Source organism: Mus caroli, chromosome 5, assembly GCF_900094665.2.
Source record: "Mus caroli chromosome 5, CAROLI_EIJ_v1.1, whole genome shotgun sequence".
NCBI lineage: Eukaryota > Metazoa > Chordata > Mammalia > Rodentia > Muridae > Mus > Mus caroli.
Window position 1 is genome coordinate 101,374,369 of NC_034574.1, and position 16,047 is coordinate 101,390,415.

Sequence of the window (16,047 nt, forward strand, 5' to 3'; positions counted from 1 at the left end):
TTGCCTCTCCCTTTCTCTCTCTCTCTCTCTTGAATATTTTTCCTCCATTAATATATTTAGTCACTTTATATCTCAATAGTAACTACCCCTTTTCTCCCAGCATCCCCCTTGCAAGCCACTCCCCCATGCCTCTTTCTCCAAGAAGGGGGAGTCCCCCCCCCCCCCCCCCCCCCGGCCCCCCCCCCCCCCCGTTACCAACTACCCCCTAGCACATCATGTCACTGCAAGATATGCACATCCTCTCTATCTGAGGCTGGACAAGGCAGCCCAGTTAGGGAAACGGGAGCCACAGGCAGGCAACAGAAACAGATTCAGGGACAGCCACTGCTCCAGTTAGTCCAGCCCATGTATGCTCTTTGCTTGGTTGTTCAGTCTCTGGGAGCTCCCAAGAGTACAAATTAGTTGACTCTGTTGGTCTTCCTTGTGGAGTTCCTATCTCCTTTGGGACCCTTAATCCTTCCCCTAACTCTGTACAATGTTTGACTCCCCAAGCTCTGTACAATGTTTGACCATGGTGTCTGCATCTGTTTCAGTTGGCTGCTGAGTGGATGTTCTCAGAGGACAGTTATGCTAGATTCCTGTCTGCAAGTATAACAAAATATCATTATTAGTATCAGGTTCTTGCCCACAGGATGGTTCTCAAGTTGAGCCAGTCATTGGTTGATTATTCCCTCAGTCTTTGCCCCTGCAATTCTTGTAGGAAGGACAAATTTTTGGTCAAAGGTTTTGTGGATTGGTTAGTGTCCTTATCCCTCCACTGGGAATCCTGCCTGGCTACAGGAAGTCAGGCTCCATATCCCCTATTGCTAATGAAAAATATTACATAAACATTAAAAGCTTGTACTCCTTGCACTCAGGAGGTAGAGGCAGGTGGATCTCTGTGAGTGTGAAGCCAGTCTGGTCTACATAATGAGTTCCAAGACAGCCAGAGCTGTATACATATTAAGTCAGTCAGTCTCAGTCTGTCTCTCTCTCTCTCTCTCTCTCTCTCTCTCTCTCTCTCTTTCATAGCTACTAGGGACAGAAAAGGGCAGAGGCAGGCAGACCTCTGTGAGTTCAAGAGCAGCCTGGTTGTACATAGTTCCAGACCAACCAGAGCTATACGTAATGAAACTATCTCAAGAAGGAAGGAAGGAGAGAGGAAAGAAAATTTGAAAACTAAGAAAGCTGAGGATGTAGTTCAGTGGTAGAACGCTTGCTTAGCATGCACAAGGCCCTACATTTCACACACACTCTCTGTGTCTTGGTTTCATCTCGACTCGTGTCTTCTCTTCCTCCTCTTCTCCCCCCCCCCCTTTCTCTTTCTCTTTTTTCTTTTTCTCTTTTTCTCTCTCTGTACCAAAAAGGAAGGAAGGAAAAGAAAAGACCCAATGAAAAGACAAGCTGCCTAGCCTCCTGTGTATGTTCCTGGTCTGTGCCCTCTGAATTCCCTGCTAGCTTAGGTAGGAGAGGAGCATCTACTGGCATTCAGTGACAGAAAGGTCTTTACCTCTCTGGGACCACAGCTGGGCAAACCCTGAGCACTCTGGACCATGGGTTGACTCTAGCTCTGAGCAATTACTTGGGGGAATTGTCCCTAATCTAGATCTCTAATGCAAGTCTGGCTATGTGTTCCCCAAATACTTTGCTGTTTGAAATTCCCTGGGTTATTTCTGCTCCAGCAGTCTGGCATCCTGGAGAGGCATTTCACTCTGGAACATAACTGCTAGTCCATCACGACTGATGGATCCTTCCTGTTCTCTCTATCTGCACTCCTTTTCTCTCCCCTCTCCTCCACCCCTGGTCCCTACCTTCAACCCCCATTCTGGGAACTCAAACTCCACCTCTCTCTATTCCCTCCAATAATTGGATGTCACCAGTTTTATTTAGCCAGTAGTTTAAAATTGGGAGGTGAGGGTTACACAATAAAGACAGGTATATGTGAGGATCTGCTCGTCTTGGAGCAGCCAGATCTTGGGGTACAGACTTTAGTAATGGAATGCCAGCATCACCAGACCAACCCCCTATAGTCATTTCCTTAAATGATATCTGAGAAAGTTTTTTTGTCTTGAGCTAAGGCTAATCTTCAGTTTCAGGCCCCCATGGTGTTTTTAGCTTCAGTGAATGTGTTTGCTGTTTTTAGAAGTTACGTTGTGTTTTTATGCCTATATAATGTTTTTTACTCAGTAACTTATGTTTAATTTTTACCTTTGTATCTACTGGGAACTTATGATACACATCTTGGTGAATTTCCTTTTTAATTCTTGTACCTGAATTTTGAGAAGCTTGAATGAACCTGTTAGAGGAGGGGCTTTCTCTGCAGTCCTAAGATAAAGCTTTGTCTCTCTGAAGCAGATTCCCATTTGCATTGCCCTTGACCTGTCTGATTCAACACTTAACTCCACATGTAGGTTTCTACCCCACACCATTACTCTGGCCCTGAGCATTGGCACCCACAGAGCACCCTCGAGGTGTCAGGCCTTCTGGGTCAAGAGCACTCCTCTGATTCCTTCACACACCTTGCTCAGTACAGGACTTGTCTGGACAAGGGCAGCCATTTGAGAACATGAGGGGACTCAGTGCCCTTGGCAAACACAGATACATAACTCTCCGAATGACTACTAGTTAAGACGATGAAAATGGGCAGTCTAGTGTGTTTCTAAGCTTTACAAAGACTTTGAGGAGGTTTTCAAGAAGGTGTAAAATAACTGTGGTAAAACTTTTTGTACAGTGTTGTTCTGCAGACCAGTACTCATAGATGTAGGAGCTAGTGCTCATCCAGGAAAAGTCTGAGAGTAGCAGTCCTGACCTCTTACCTTTTCTCTTCTAGGTAAGCATCTGTCTGGAATGCAACAGCAGCAAACTACGTGGCCTCAAGCGGAAGTGGATCAGATGCTCAGCCCAAGCAACTGTGCTGCACCTGAAAAAATTTATTGCCAAGAAGCTTAACCTCTCCTCCTTCAATGAGGTAGCCATCAGCCAAAGAGCTGGGGTAGATCATTCTTGCCTGTCTTGTTTATTAAAATGACAGCACACACACACACACACACACACACATACACATACACCTACACACCTTCTTTTTAACAGCCTTGTTCAAGGGTTGTTTTCTTTTTTAATTTTTAATTAACGTGTGTGTGTAAATGTGCAGTGATGCTTGCATGAAGATCAGAAGACAGCTTGCAAAAGTCAGTAGTCTCCCTCCACTGTGAGGATCCTGGCCATTAAGCTCAAAGGTTGGCAGGCTTGGTAACAAAGGACTCACTGAGCCATCTTGCTGGCCCCTTGTTTGGAAATTTGTTTATATATATATATATATGTATATATATATCATATATATATATATACATATCATATATATGTTCATATATATATGAATGTTTTACCCACATGTATGTATACCATGTGCATACCAGGTGCCTATAGAGGTCAAAAGAGAGCATCAGGTCCCCTGGAACTGAAGTTACAGACACTTTGTTAGGCACCATGTGGGTGTAGGGTTAGGTGCTCCTGATCAATCACTAAGCCATCCTTCTAGTCCCAGAAACGTGTGTTTAAATTTAATAATGAGTGGGTGGGTGAGTGAGAGATGGATGTGACACTTAGAGGTTAAATTAATAACTGAAAATAAAGTAAGCCAGAGACCCATAGCTTATTGTTGGGGCTCGAGGCACAGACTTATGAGTACATGTGTTCAGAAATTCAGACTGTGTAGCATTTGGTCAAAACATAAGCAGGAGCTGATCCTGCTAAATCAAGGAAGGGTCAGCGATTTGAAGTGTTGCCTCAAAAGAGTTCTGAGGCTTTCTGGAAAAGGACTTGTTAAAACAAGACAAAGCCGGGCGGTGGTGGAGCACGCCTTTAATCCCAGCACTCCGGAGGCAGAGGCAGGCGGATTTCTGAGTTCGAGGCCAACCTGGTCTACAAAGTGAGTTCCAGGACAGCCAGGGCTACACAGAGAAATCCTGTCTCGAAAAACCGAAAAACAAAACCAAAATCAAGAGAAGCGCCAGTATGTTGCGGCAGGTGCATGTGAGTGGTGGTTGGCATAGTTTGGAGAGTAGCATACAAAGCTGTGTTAGCCATGGAACCAGTATCCCAGCTGGAGCCGATGGGATGACCCACTGGAAGAGGGTCTTGGCAGATTGTAACATCTCAGATTGTCTGCCAAACCTAAGCCCAGTGAGAAGAATCTTGTATTAGTATGCAATAGAGGAAAATTTTAGATATAGATTTGGGGGAAGCTGGATAAGAAATAACAGAAGCAGAGATTGGAGTGATCTAGTCGCAAGCACCAGGAAATCATGGGGCAAGAGGATCTTGTTATAGTCGGTATCCTCCAGATCCATGTGCTGAAAACTCCATTTCAGCCCAATGGTACTGGGAGGCAGAACCTTGGGGAAACGTTTAAATCATGACCTGTACCTGAGAATCTCTCTTCTGCTCTTACAACGTGCAATGACAACAAGTACCTACACTATGACCAGACTTCCAGCCTATAGCACATACTAACTGTTAGATCAGTTATATTAACTATTAGTTCACTCATATTAATATATGTTAATGTTTTATGTTAACTGTTCATTGGTCGCCCCATCTATGCGATTTGATTATAGCCACACTGCAAGACATTCCTGGCAGTCCTGCCACAGTGCTCTCTCAGAGCTGTGTATCAGACCCAGGTCAAGGGGCCCATGCTCAGCCCTGAGCCAACCACACAAGTGGCTGGGGAGGAGGTGGAAGACACAGAACGAAGACATGACTTTATACTAGCTACCAGCATCCCACAGGAAAAAGCAAGTCTGGATTTTGTTTATTTGGGAAATAAGGTAGAGGGGGAGATGGGAAGGTCATTAGGAGCCTTGGATTGTGTGAAGGTATAGGTGTCCACCTTGACTTGAAGTGGCTTCTAGGCACTGTGCAGAGCTAGAGACATCAGGAAGTTCAAGGGGAGACTGCCTTCCACATGCAGGGACATTTCTCCATGGGGACCAACAAGAAATGTGGCATTTTCATTGCAGGTGGATCACACACTGCTCTCAGAGCTCTGCAGTCCCTATGTCTGTGACGTGTGGGAGCATTGTCATAGACACTGAACACTAAGGGCCAGTCCTGAGCTGCTGTAGCGTGAGGACATCATGCCTTGTTGGGAACAGTAGCTTATAAGCAGCCTGTGTATCACACAGTAAACACCATTTGGTGAAGATGACAGCAGACTGTTGAGCTTTCACGGACCCAGAGGCTGATTTTCTACTCATCACTCTCTCAACAAGAAACACACTCTTGCATGGTTGTGAGAACATTTGTCCCCTGCCTAGGGAGATAATAAGACCACTGGAGTCATTACTTCACACACTCATGGAAATACAAATTTAAAGTAACAGTGAGACATCACCATGCACCTCCTCAAGCACTGTATAATGCCAGTGCTGGTCAGATGAGCTTGCAAGCACTAGGCTTCAGACAAGGAGACACAGAACCATGACTGGGTACAATTAGGAATAGGCCACTGTCAGGAAGATGACAGCCAGACCCCTCAGAGACTGAAGCACCGGAGACATAATTTACATGCTATAACAGTCTAGTCTCACTCGAGCACGTGCTGTGTAAGGTGAGGGGGAGGGAACCTTAGACTGCCGTGTAGTGAAGTCCATTAAATAAGTGAGAAAAAGTCTAAGGGCACATTTCCCCCACTGCATTAAGAACAGGATGGCCAGGGGTAAGAGATAGTGGGTGGGGTTGCACTGTGAAACCCAGGATGGTGTAGGTCAGCGAGTGTACAGTGTACATCAGTCCCTGCAGCTGTATGTAAAGAAAGCCCTGTATGCTCTGTGCAGATAAGGTCCTGTGTGCTATGCTGGACCAGGATGTGTTCTGTGTGTTAAGAGAAACTGTCTTGTGGCTTCTTTGTTGTGCCATCCCACATTTCTGTCTGGATAACCTGGAGTCATTGCTATGACTGGCCAGATTGTTGCTGATCGGCCCTTCAAGGGCCAGTAGATGAACACACAAACTTACTACTTAGGGAGGACAGGAAGTGGGGATCCAGGGAGGGGGCTCACACATAATGTCTCCAGAACTTCATTAGAGAAACCCAGAGCCAGGGTAGGGACAGGGCAGGTGTCAGTGATGCCCTGAGCAACCAGGTTAAGTCTCTTCAGACCACTGCAACACAGCTATGAAGTATGCTACGGCCTTTGACCTCTGAAGAGATTTTGGGTTTAACAGAAATGCTCTTTCTGTTATAATTTGTGCCTGCAGCTGGCTGATGCAGTTAGTGACTAAGCAGACAGCCTGTGTTCTCACGTGGCTGGGGAGGGACCTGTTTCAGAGTGTGGTCTGTATTATCACTACTAGCCTCAGGTGAAAGGCAGGCTGAGCGCACAGCTGATCAAAGCCTCTTCTCCCTGCAGCTGGACATTTTATGCAATGAGGAGATCCTGGGCAAGGACCACACGCTCAAGTTCGTGGTTGTTACAAGATGGAGATTCAAGGTGAGACTGGGTGGTTCTTTTGAATACCAGAGTTTTAGATAGACTCTTGATCATTACTTGCTGTGCATGTCTTTTATTTGCAGACATTGCTGTGGAACAGTTGTCTTTCTGGATCCACCCACCCAGCCAGGGTCTTTATCACCACTCCACTCAATCCCCTGAATCCAGGGGATCAGATGTGGTAGTTCCCACGGTTGAAACAAACTCTCAAACTTTAGGGTACTTTCTCTGTCAGGAAACCGGTGTGGCAGTCCCCTTCCAGGACTGCAAGGCAGCTCTTCTATCTCTAGCCATGCTGTTGTCTAGACGAAGGGGACACAGACAGCATGGCCAGCCAAAGACAAGGATGAGCAGTAGTTGGGGCTGATCAGGGCAAGGGTTGGAAGTGTAAGAGACTGCATAGGGGAAACCAGAGCTAGTGTAGTGGGCAGGAGGAACAAGTTCAGGCTCTGGCTACGTGGGCCCTGTAGTGAGCCCCAACACCACAGAGGTGACCACTGGGACCAATGATAGTTACTCCTTGCCATCCAGAACTGAATTCAGTTGTAGCATTGCCAGTCCAGTTGTGTGCCTGAGGTTTGAGTACACATTACGGGCTCCTTGCACCTCCCTCAGCCACCTTTGTTTTTGTCTTGCAGAAGGCACCCCTCCTGCTACACTACAGACCCAAGATGGACCTGCTGTAAGTTCAGCCAGACTCAGCCCACACCCAGCACTCTACATGGCAAAATGTGCTGTGGAATGTTGCCTCTGGGTGCCATGCGGACCAGATTTCTGAATAGAGAATATTTATAACTTTTGTATGAGAGAATCCACTCCCAACAAGACACTACCAGCACGCGTTTACAGAGGATGAAAACACTTCGCAGTTTGCTCGTCTCTGCTTCAGGTCCACAGGCCAGAGAAGAAGTGAAACATTAGCACGTCCCACACCGCGTCTGACACGCAGCACCTCTGCTTGCTTTCCAGGGCTTGAGAATCTTGAGTTTCAGTTTAGTTCATGGATTAGGTTTCATAATAAGCCTCAAAAATATTTGTACTTTAAGTCCTTTGTAAGTTATTGAAAGTCTTTTCATGGTAAATATTTATGTTGCTTTTAGCTTCCTGAAGACTTAAGAGATATATAAAATTTTAATTTAAAGTATACCCAAAGAGGCTTGCAGCAATGCTATGACTTAGCCATGGTGTTTAATTTCTAGGGTACTCAGAAGCCCATTCCCAAGGTTGAGTCTTAGACTGTGCATCCTGGGATGGTCTGTGTTGGTTGGGCAAGGCAAGAACCCTTCCATCACTCCCCAGTGTCATGTGGCTGTAATCTGGCTTCCCCAGTAAGGCAAACTAGAGGTGGTGTGGCCAGTGCAGCACTGGCTTGTTGGAAAGTTCTTGGAAAGACAGTTTTCCTTGGAGAGGCCATCACTGAAGCTCCTGCCTTTTCCATTCTGTTTTCCTTCTGCTGGAAAAATGTAGTGGTGGCTGTGTTTGTCACTTACCAACCAGCACATGCCATCCAGTGGGGAGACTTTATAAAGACACTTAGGAGGTAGCCTCTAGCCTCCATGTTCCTGGTAGATCATGGGGTTAACATGCGTTCTTTGGGTCTTTTTCATGAAAGGTAACTGAGTGACCTGCTCACTTGAGGAAACAGCTCGCTTCAGCAGAAGTGGCTTTTTCAGTCATAGAGAGGATATTATTTGTTAACACACACACCTTTCTCACATACAGTTTATTGCTTTGTTAGGTTAGAGAATGAATAAGACACTAGCATATCCAACTTCATTCCCTCTTCAGGGGTATGAGGGCAAGAGTAAGGAGAAAGGGTCCTGACCTGGGGTCCCAGGGACCTCTCAGTCTGGGTGCCCTTCCAGGTCCAGTGAGAATTGTAGGATCCTATAATCCCAGCAGTACCTCTGCTCTTGGTGAGCATATGAGATCTTAGTGGATCCCTGGGGGTCAGGCTTTCTGAGTCTTCACCTTAGCAACTGGAATATTTTCTTGAGTTTGCTTTGACAGTTGGAATTGAGTTTATCAACACCCACTTTTTCTTCTACTTCCTCTTTCACGTACACAGTGTCAGAAGCAGCGATTAGTGTTGACTTAATGTTGGTAAGTAAGAAAAAAACATCCAAATTAACTCAATCTTTAATGTCTGACCTTCTAAAACAAAAGCAAGCTCTTTTTGTTTTGAATTAATCAAAATTCACCTCTCTATGTAAGCCAGTTTGGATTATTCAGTTTCCTGAGTTTGCTGTCCATTCAAATCATTTCTAGAGTTACTATACAAGGGTTTATGCGTAAATATTACCTTTCTACCTCAGAACACACGTGCTGCTGAAGCATTCTGCAAGACCGTGTTCTCACAATGCAGTTACATTAGAATTTAGGTATTTTCCCATGTGGTGAAATTAAACAGCTACAAACCTCCAAATTCAAGTAAAGTTAATTCACGGTTCAGATCAAACTTAGTATGGCTGTATAATCTCATGATATATATTTGTAACTTTGTAGCTACTTTTAGAATCACTTGACTTTGCTATGGTGCTAAGTTGATAGATCTAAGTATTCAGCGAGGTGGACATTGCAACCGATGTCCTAGCTGGGCGCCACTGCCCCAACAGCCCTGCTTCTGTCACCACGTTAACCTGTTAAACCTCAGCAGCAAAATACCTATTTTTCTAAGATTCCATCATCCGCCTGTGTGCACTGCAGACGGTTTCCTGATGCCCTTCTGCCCTTTGGTCTGACCTGTAGCCTTACCTCGCTCAGAGATGAAGCAGAGTGAGCTTGCGTCAGATGGAAGCTTCTGGGCGCCTTATTTCACTCCTGCCAAGCTCCACGTGACATCCAAGGCCGAATTTTATTTTTCCAGCATGAACACTAGGATCAGTTAGCGATTGGTCCTGTCAAGCTTTCTCAGCAGGCGGAGCTCCTGCGAAGTTGTTTTCATAGCTGCCGATGCTAGAAATCGGGTGCGGCCGGCGGCAGCTCTGAGACCAGCCTCCCAGCACGTGGTCTCGCTCAACACCATTTTCACAAAAATAGAAAACTCAGATAGAATATATAATATTGAATTTAAGATTTGGGGGGTTAAAAAAAGAAAACTTAACTTTATAAAATTATTTATTCTATTTTAAGCCTTCTATCATATTTTCCCATCCAATTGTTTGGTTTCCGTGGTCCAGCTTTATTTACAGGCATATAAGATAAAATTGTGAGATGTTTTGCAAGCTTCTTTTACTTTTTGTAGCCTTTGGTTTGTATGTTTTTATAGGGATGAAGAGGCATTTTTATGCTTTTGTGCAATAGGTTCCAACATGCGTTTATTAGTGTTTAAATTGTGATCTAGCATCTACTAAATTGAAAGGGAATATAGGTGGAATTTCAAAATCTGTGTGTTCAGCTATTTGGTTTTGCCTTTTTCACTGTTATTATAAGAATGCTGTTACCGGGATTATGTGCGTGCAAGAGTGAGTGTGTGTGTGTGTGTGTGTGTGTGTGTGTGTGTGTACTTTCTATCAATATCAAAAGATAAACAGCCAGGCAGGAAGTGATGAGGTTAGCACCATCTTAGGCTTGCATCTCTGTGGGTGCACCCAAGTCCTCGAGCTAAATCTGTGACTAAGCCACCCTGGGTGTTGGGGTTTCACTGTCCCCACCTGGTAGTGCTACCCTCCACTGGCCTGCAGCTCCTGACGCCTGCTCTGGCCATCAGAGACTTGGAGGCTGGTGTGTTTTGTTTCTAAGGGCATACAGGGTGGTGTATTACAGTGCTCTGAAATGTATCATTAGATTTAATGTTCCAGTAATGAGCCAACTGAGTTCTACTTTGTATATGGATATGTTCCTAAAACATTGAAAGTAAATTGAGTACAGATAACGAAATTCACACACACACACACACTTACACACACGCACACACACGTGTCTGTTTCCTCAGGAAATCATTTAAGCCCCAACACATCACATGTGACCTTAACATGAAAACAAAAGTTTTCTCTGCCTTGATATTAAATACACTAAATAAACTGAGATGCGTAGATTAGGAAATCACTTAATTGTACCACAGTTCTGCATATCTTGCATTCCTGCAGGCAGGGATTAGACCATGTTTCACACCCAGTGTTCCTGTTGTCATTTACTTCCATCCTAGAGCACATTTTGAGAAAGAACTAAGGTGTGCCTGTGAGATGGAACTGAGGTGTGCCTGTGTGTCACTTTAGCCAGTGACTCACACTCACTGTTTAGTTCCAGCTCTCTACTTGTGCCAGACACGGTTTTCCCAAGTGAAGGTAACATCGGGTTACGGACAGCAGTACCACCTGAGCTCTCACGTTGGAGTGCAGCCACAGCTAGCAACTGTCACGGTGTATGAAATGGTGCAGATACAGATTTTTTGACTGTTTAATTTGAAAGTTTACATTTTTTATGATTGCGTTAGTGTGTAATTTTTGTACCATCAGTGGCTAGTTTTTGTCTAAAATCTTTTTTGGAATATTGCTTAATGTTTTGATTTTATGATAGTGAAGCTTGTATTCAGTGTTTTGCCAATTAATATTATATGCTTGTAATAAAAGCAGAAGAAAAACTTAACTAAAAATCTCCCAGTCTGGCAATGTTTTACCTAAGGTATTTGTAAGAGTTTGACAGATAATGTGTTACAGAACATGATCAGCCCTCTCCAGCTTCCAGGCTCAGCCATCTGGGGATAGAAAGTATCCAGGAAAACAAATCAACCAACCAACCAAAATCCTCCAAACAAGGTTTTTTTTTTTTTTTTCTTTTTTTTTTTTCTGTTCGTAGTCCCAACTATAGAATAATAATTGCTTATATAGCATTTGCTTTGTTTTCATTGGTTTTGGTTTTTGAGATTGGGTCTCTGTGTAGTCTTGATATCCTGGAACTCACTTTGTAGACCAGACAAGCCTTAAACTCTAGATCTGCCTGACTCTGCCTCCTGAGTGCTGGGATTAAAGGTGTATGCCACCATGTTTGGCTATAGTGTATAATTTACTATAAGTCATCTAGAGTTAATGTCAAAGGATTCAGGAGGGGTGTACTATTAAAAAAAAAAAAGCTGTTGTATTAAAGGGGGCAGGCCTCACTCACTCGGGAACACATGCCCACTGTGTCACAGTTATACAAGAAGGCTGGAACCCTCTCGCTGTCCTGTGTGTAAAACTGATGGCCCGGGAAGTGGGTGGAGTGGAGGGGAGGTGCCTACTGGATAAACTCCCTTCATTACCCCATCCCCACTTAGCACTGGCGTTTCCTCTTAAGTTGATTTCTGGAAGCAGCCTCCCCCCACTCCCCTTTGTGGCTTAAAAGAATACCTGGACTTTCAGACAGGATAGCAGTAAATTCACAGTTACAGAAAGCCCACATTTCCCCAAGACAAAAGAAGTTGTTTCTCTTGAGGTCTTCCTGAAGTTTTGTCTGTTCTTGGGGCAGAGGCTGTGTGTGGCTCATGCTTTTGTTGTATGTAAGTATGTAGAAAAATCCACTGATTTCCATGCTGAATCCGGCAGGCATTTTCTGGATTTCCATGGAAACCTCTAACCCCTGGCTGAAGAGCAGGAGTGAGCAGGATAGCAAGTAGGTTGTGGAGTCCCAGAGTTCGTGAGAACTTTAGAAGATTTTGTTTTAAGCATGATTCAGGTTGTAGTGTTTTGATAAATAATATTTGCCAAGTTGAGAACTTCTTTCCTGTTACTGCTTATAAAAAAGTATGACCAGAAATTTGTACTATTAAGCAAAAAAAAAAAAAAAATTAACAATTTTGCTTTTATTTGAAGATTTAAAATGTACAGATTTATGTGAACTCCACTCTAATCAAGAGGCAGTGAGTACCTCAAGGAACTCTTTAATGCAAACCCACTGTTGTAGCTGGACTTTGGCTACTTTGTGGTTCTTCTTTCTTCCACCCTTTCACCTCACTAACACTAGATAGGAGAGGGAAAAGGATAAGGGGGGCGACTATATCATTATACTACTTCCTGCTGATTAGAGGTACTTCTTGGGGCAAGTTTGCTGTTTGCTGTCAGCATATTTAATTTCTTCTTTTTGTCTCTTCACACATGACTACTTGACAAACTGCAGCCAACAACATCTAGTCACCAACTGTCCAACCAACCAGCAGCTCCTATCCGGGCACTTAGATATCATCTGAAAAGTCCCCAGAAATCCATACATCACACACTGGAAGAAACTACCCGCAGCTGGCAATATCACAGCCCTGCTAGAGCACGAGGCAAATCATAGTCAGCTGCTGTGGGCAGTCTGAAGCAGCTCCATACTCCACACCTGAGATTAAAACAAAAACACATTCTTAAAATAGTTCTGTGTTTCTAAAGAAACCAAAGTTCTCACTGCACACTTACCACATCCTAGGTTATATTGTTGAGAAGTTATTAATAGAATTGTCCATATATAACCTTCACAATTGTATTGAGTATCTTTGAGATTCATCCTGTTGATTGCGTCAATACTCCTTGTTTAAATACTGAATATTATTTCCCTGTGTGAACACAACAGTTTACTTGTAACCTGATGATACATTTTATTTCAGTTGTTTTAATTGTTTTTAGGTTTATTTTATGTGTATGAGTGTTTTATTTGTATGTGTGTGAGGTGCCCACAGAGGCCAGAAGAAGGCACTGGATGCCCCTACAAGTGGAGTTGCTGAGAACTGAGCCTAGGTCTTCTGAAAGAGCAGCCAGTATTCTTCTTAACCACTGAGCCATTGCTCTCAGGCTTCCAGAGCATCATTTTTGCCCGTTTATCATATGGCTTTGTCTTGTATGCAATGTCTGAGTTACTTTTTTTGGGGAGGGAGCAAGTTGAGACTAGGTTTCACTAGGGTTAGAGTTAGGGTTAAGAGCCCTGGCTGTCCTAGAACTCTCTTTATAGACCAGGCTGGCCTTGAACTTGGAGATCTGCCTGCCTCTACCTCCCAAGTCCTGGGATTAAAGGCCTGTGCCACCACTGCCCGGTGAGTTACTTGTTTTCTTAACTACTGAGTTTTAAGAAATCTTTGCATTTTCTGAAGCCAGTTGGGTGAGTGATTTGCTAGTATTATTTTCTCCTCATCTCTACTTGTCTTCCCCCCACCCTTGACTTTTCTAATAGATCTTTCTCTAATAAAGTCACATTTATAAGAACATATTTCTTGGATTCCTCTGTGTGTTTTTTTAATGTCATGTCTAAGATCTCTGCCAAATGCCAAGTCACAAAAGTATCTGATTTATTCTAAATATCTTATAGCTTTATACTTGCTATTACTTTTTTTTTCTTCTTGGTTTTGGTTTTCAGAGACAGGGTTTCTCTGTGTAGCCCTGGCTGTCCTGGAACTCACTTTGTAGACCAGGCTGGCCTTGAACTCAGAAATCCGCCTGCCTCTGCCTCCCGAGTGCTGGGATTAAAGGCGTGGGCCCCCACGCCCGGCTTGCTATTACATTTTTACTTAATGGTGTGCGGTGTGAGGTCAAGGTCTAGCATCCTCTCTGGATGCCAGTTGTTGAGAAGACTGCCCTTTCTCACTACTTTGTATTACTGTGAAAGACCAATTGGCCTTGTGTGTACAAGTCTGTTTCTGACCTCTGACCTCTGACCTGCCTGTCCCTTGCTTACTGCTTCACTGCCTTAGCAATTGTTGCTCTAGAAGTGCTAATTGATTCTTCCAGCACCATAAAGCTGAACCCTCAGTCTGTTCTCATCATCATCATCATCTATTGTGTGTGAGAGAGAATACAGTGTATATTAGTCAGAAAGCTACTTGGAGGAGTCAGTTCTCTGTCATGGGTTCAGGGGATCAAATTCCAATCTTTGGGGTTGATAGCAAGAATCTTGCCAGAGTGTTCTTGCTTTGTTCTAAACTTAGGAGGAAAACATTTTCCTTAATTATTACATATTGATAGTTCATAGGACTGCACAGTGTAAACCAGCTAGGGGCGGGACCGATGGCTCAGTGTTTGAGATCTCTTTTGCTCTTGCAGAGTGCTAGAGTTCAATTCCTAACATATCGGGTGACTTACAACTGCCTGTAACTCTGGCTCCTAGGGATATAATGTTCTCCCTGTGGGTATACACATAGACAGATGGACACACACACTAATATGTATATAAAATAATGACTATATGATAATTTTTAAAATTGGAAATAATTTAAAATTACAAGTACAACATCAAGGCAGGTGAGTTGGCTCAGCTTAGTAAAGATGGTCACTTGCTACCAACCCTGACCACCTGAGTTTGATTCTTGAGCTCCGCAAAGTGAAAGGAAAGCAGTGACTTCCACATGCTATCCTCTGGCCTCCATATGTAGTGTGTGTGGTCCATGCACCCCACGAACATACATATATCACACACAATAAATAAATAAATGGTGTTTTAAAGCCCAACATGTCATTTATATTAGCAGTGAAGAGATGCATAGCTGTGTCTTGCAAAATGTTTACAAGATCCACACAAGGAAAAGTATAAACCTCGATGAAGCAATAAAGGAGCTAAGTAATGTACAGCTGCTCTAGGCTGATGGACAGGAAGGCACAATGCTGTCAGAATGTTCTTTCTACGTAGTCAGCAAACCTCAAACAGAATCCCAGCAAGTTTGATAATAGATACTGTGATCAGTAGATACTGTGATCAATAGATACTATGATCGTGCTGATTTCCAGCCTTAGAATCTGACATCTGTTACGTCTCAGCAAGTCCATATATCTGCATTGAGCTTGAGCTGGGCTATGGAATTATTTCTGATGTTTGGATAAAAGCCAGCATTCCTCAGGAGCTGCCTGCCAGCTACTTGTTCTCTCTGTGAGTTGCAGGTGTCCACCTCCTGCTCTCGAGTGCTCTCACCATGTTTTTTCTACTGTCTCCACTATTCTCCTCTGCCCTCCTTCCTGTTTCTGGCCATGTCCAGTCTGCTTCCTTTTTTCTCTGCTTTGGACTCTTCCAGGTGTCTCTGGATATTTTCTCTTTCTTTCCCCTAATGGAGTCATCATGGCAGCAGTTTCTTCATTGTGCCCCCTCACAGAGTCATCTAGGAGGCACACCTGGGAGAGTTTATTGAGCCTCTGGTTAGGTTAATTGAAGTGGGGAGACTCATCTTTAAAAGTGGACAGCGCCATTCACTAGGTAGGGGTCCTGGAGTAAATCCAACAGAGTACAAGTTCTCATCACTCTGCTTCCTGGTGGTGGGTGTGACACACCCGGCTGCTTCAGACTGTGGACACATTGACTCTCCCGTCATGATAGCTGTGCCTATGAACTGTAAACCAGAATAAACCCATTCTCCCATAAGTTACTTTTATCAGGATATTTTTTCACAATAATGAGAAACTAAGTCATACCAAACTGTCTGGGATGTATGGGCAAAGCCAAACATAGATAAAACTAAAGGAAGAACAACCTTGACTCCAGTATAGACCTGGGATTCAAACCTGGGACAAACTCTACACGGTCCTCCCATCTCTACAGTTAGATCAAAATAGAACATTTTCTCTGATCTAAAACACAAACCTCTGGACGATAACATAAGAGATTAAAATCTCGGTGTTCTTGGGTTGCTTCCTGGCAACCA

At 43.8% G+C, this 16,047-nt stretch overlaps 1 protein-coding gene across 2 annotated transcripts in view; it reads left to right on the plus strand.

Annotated features, from left to right (window-relative positions):
- Pcgf3 (polycomb group ring finger 3) overlaps window positions 1-9,857 on the plus strand; it is a 39,314-nt gene extending 29,457 nt beyond the window's left edge. For both annotated transcript variants that reach the window (XM_021163328.1, XM_029477252.1), the window contains exons 9-11: window positions 2,810-2,947; window positions 6,393-6,473; window positions 7,112-9,857. In XM_021163328.1, coding sequence (XP_021018987.1) covers window positions 2,810-2,947; window positions 6,393-6,473; window positions 7,112-7,159 — 267 coding nt within the window. In that variant the 3' untranslated portion in view covers window positions 7,160-9,857. The remainder of the gene's footprint in view (window positions 1-2,809; window positions 2,948-6,392; window positions 6,474-7,111) is intronic.
- Window positions 9,858-16,047: the final 6,190 nt, after the last annotated feature.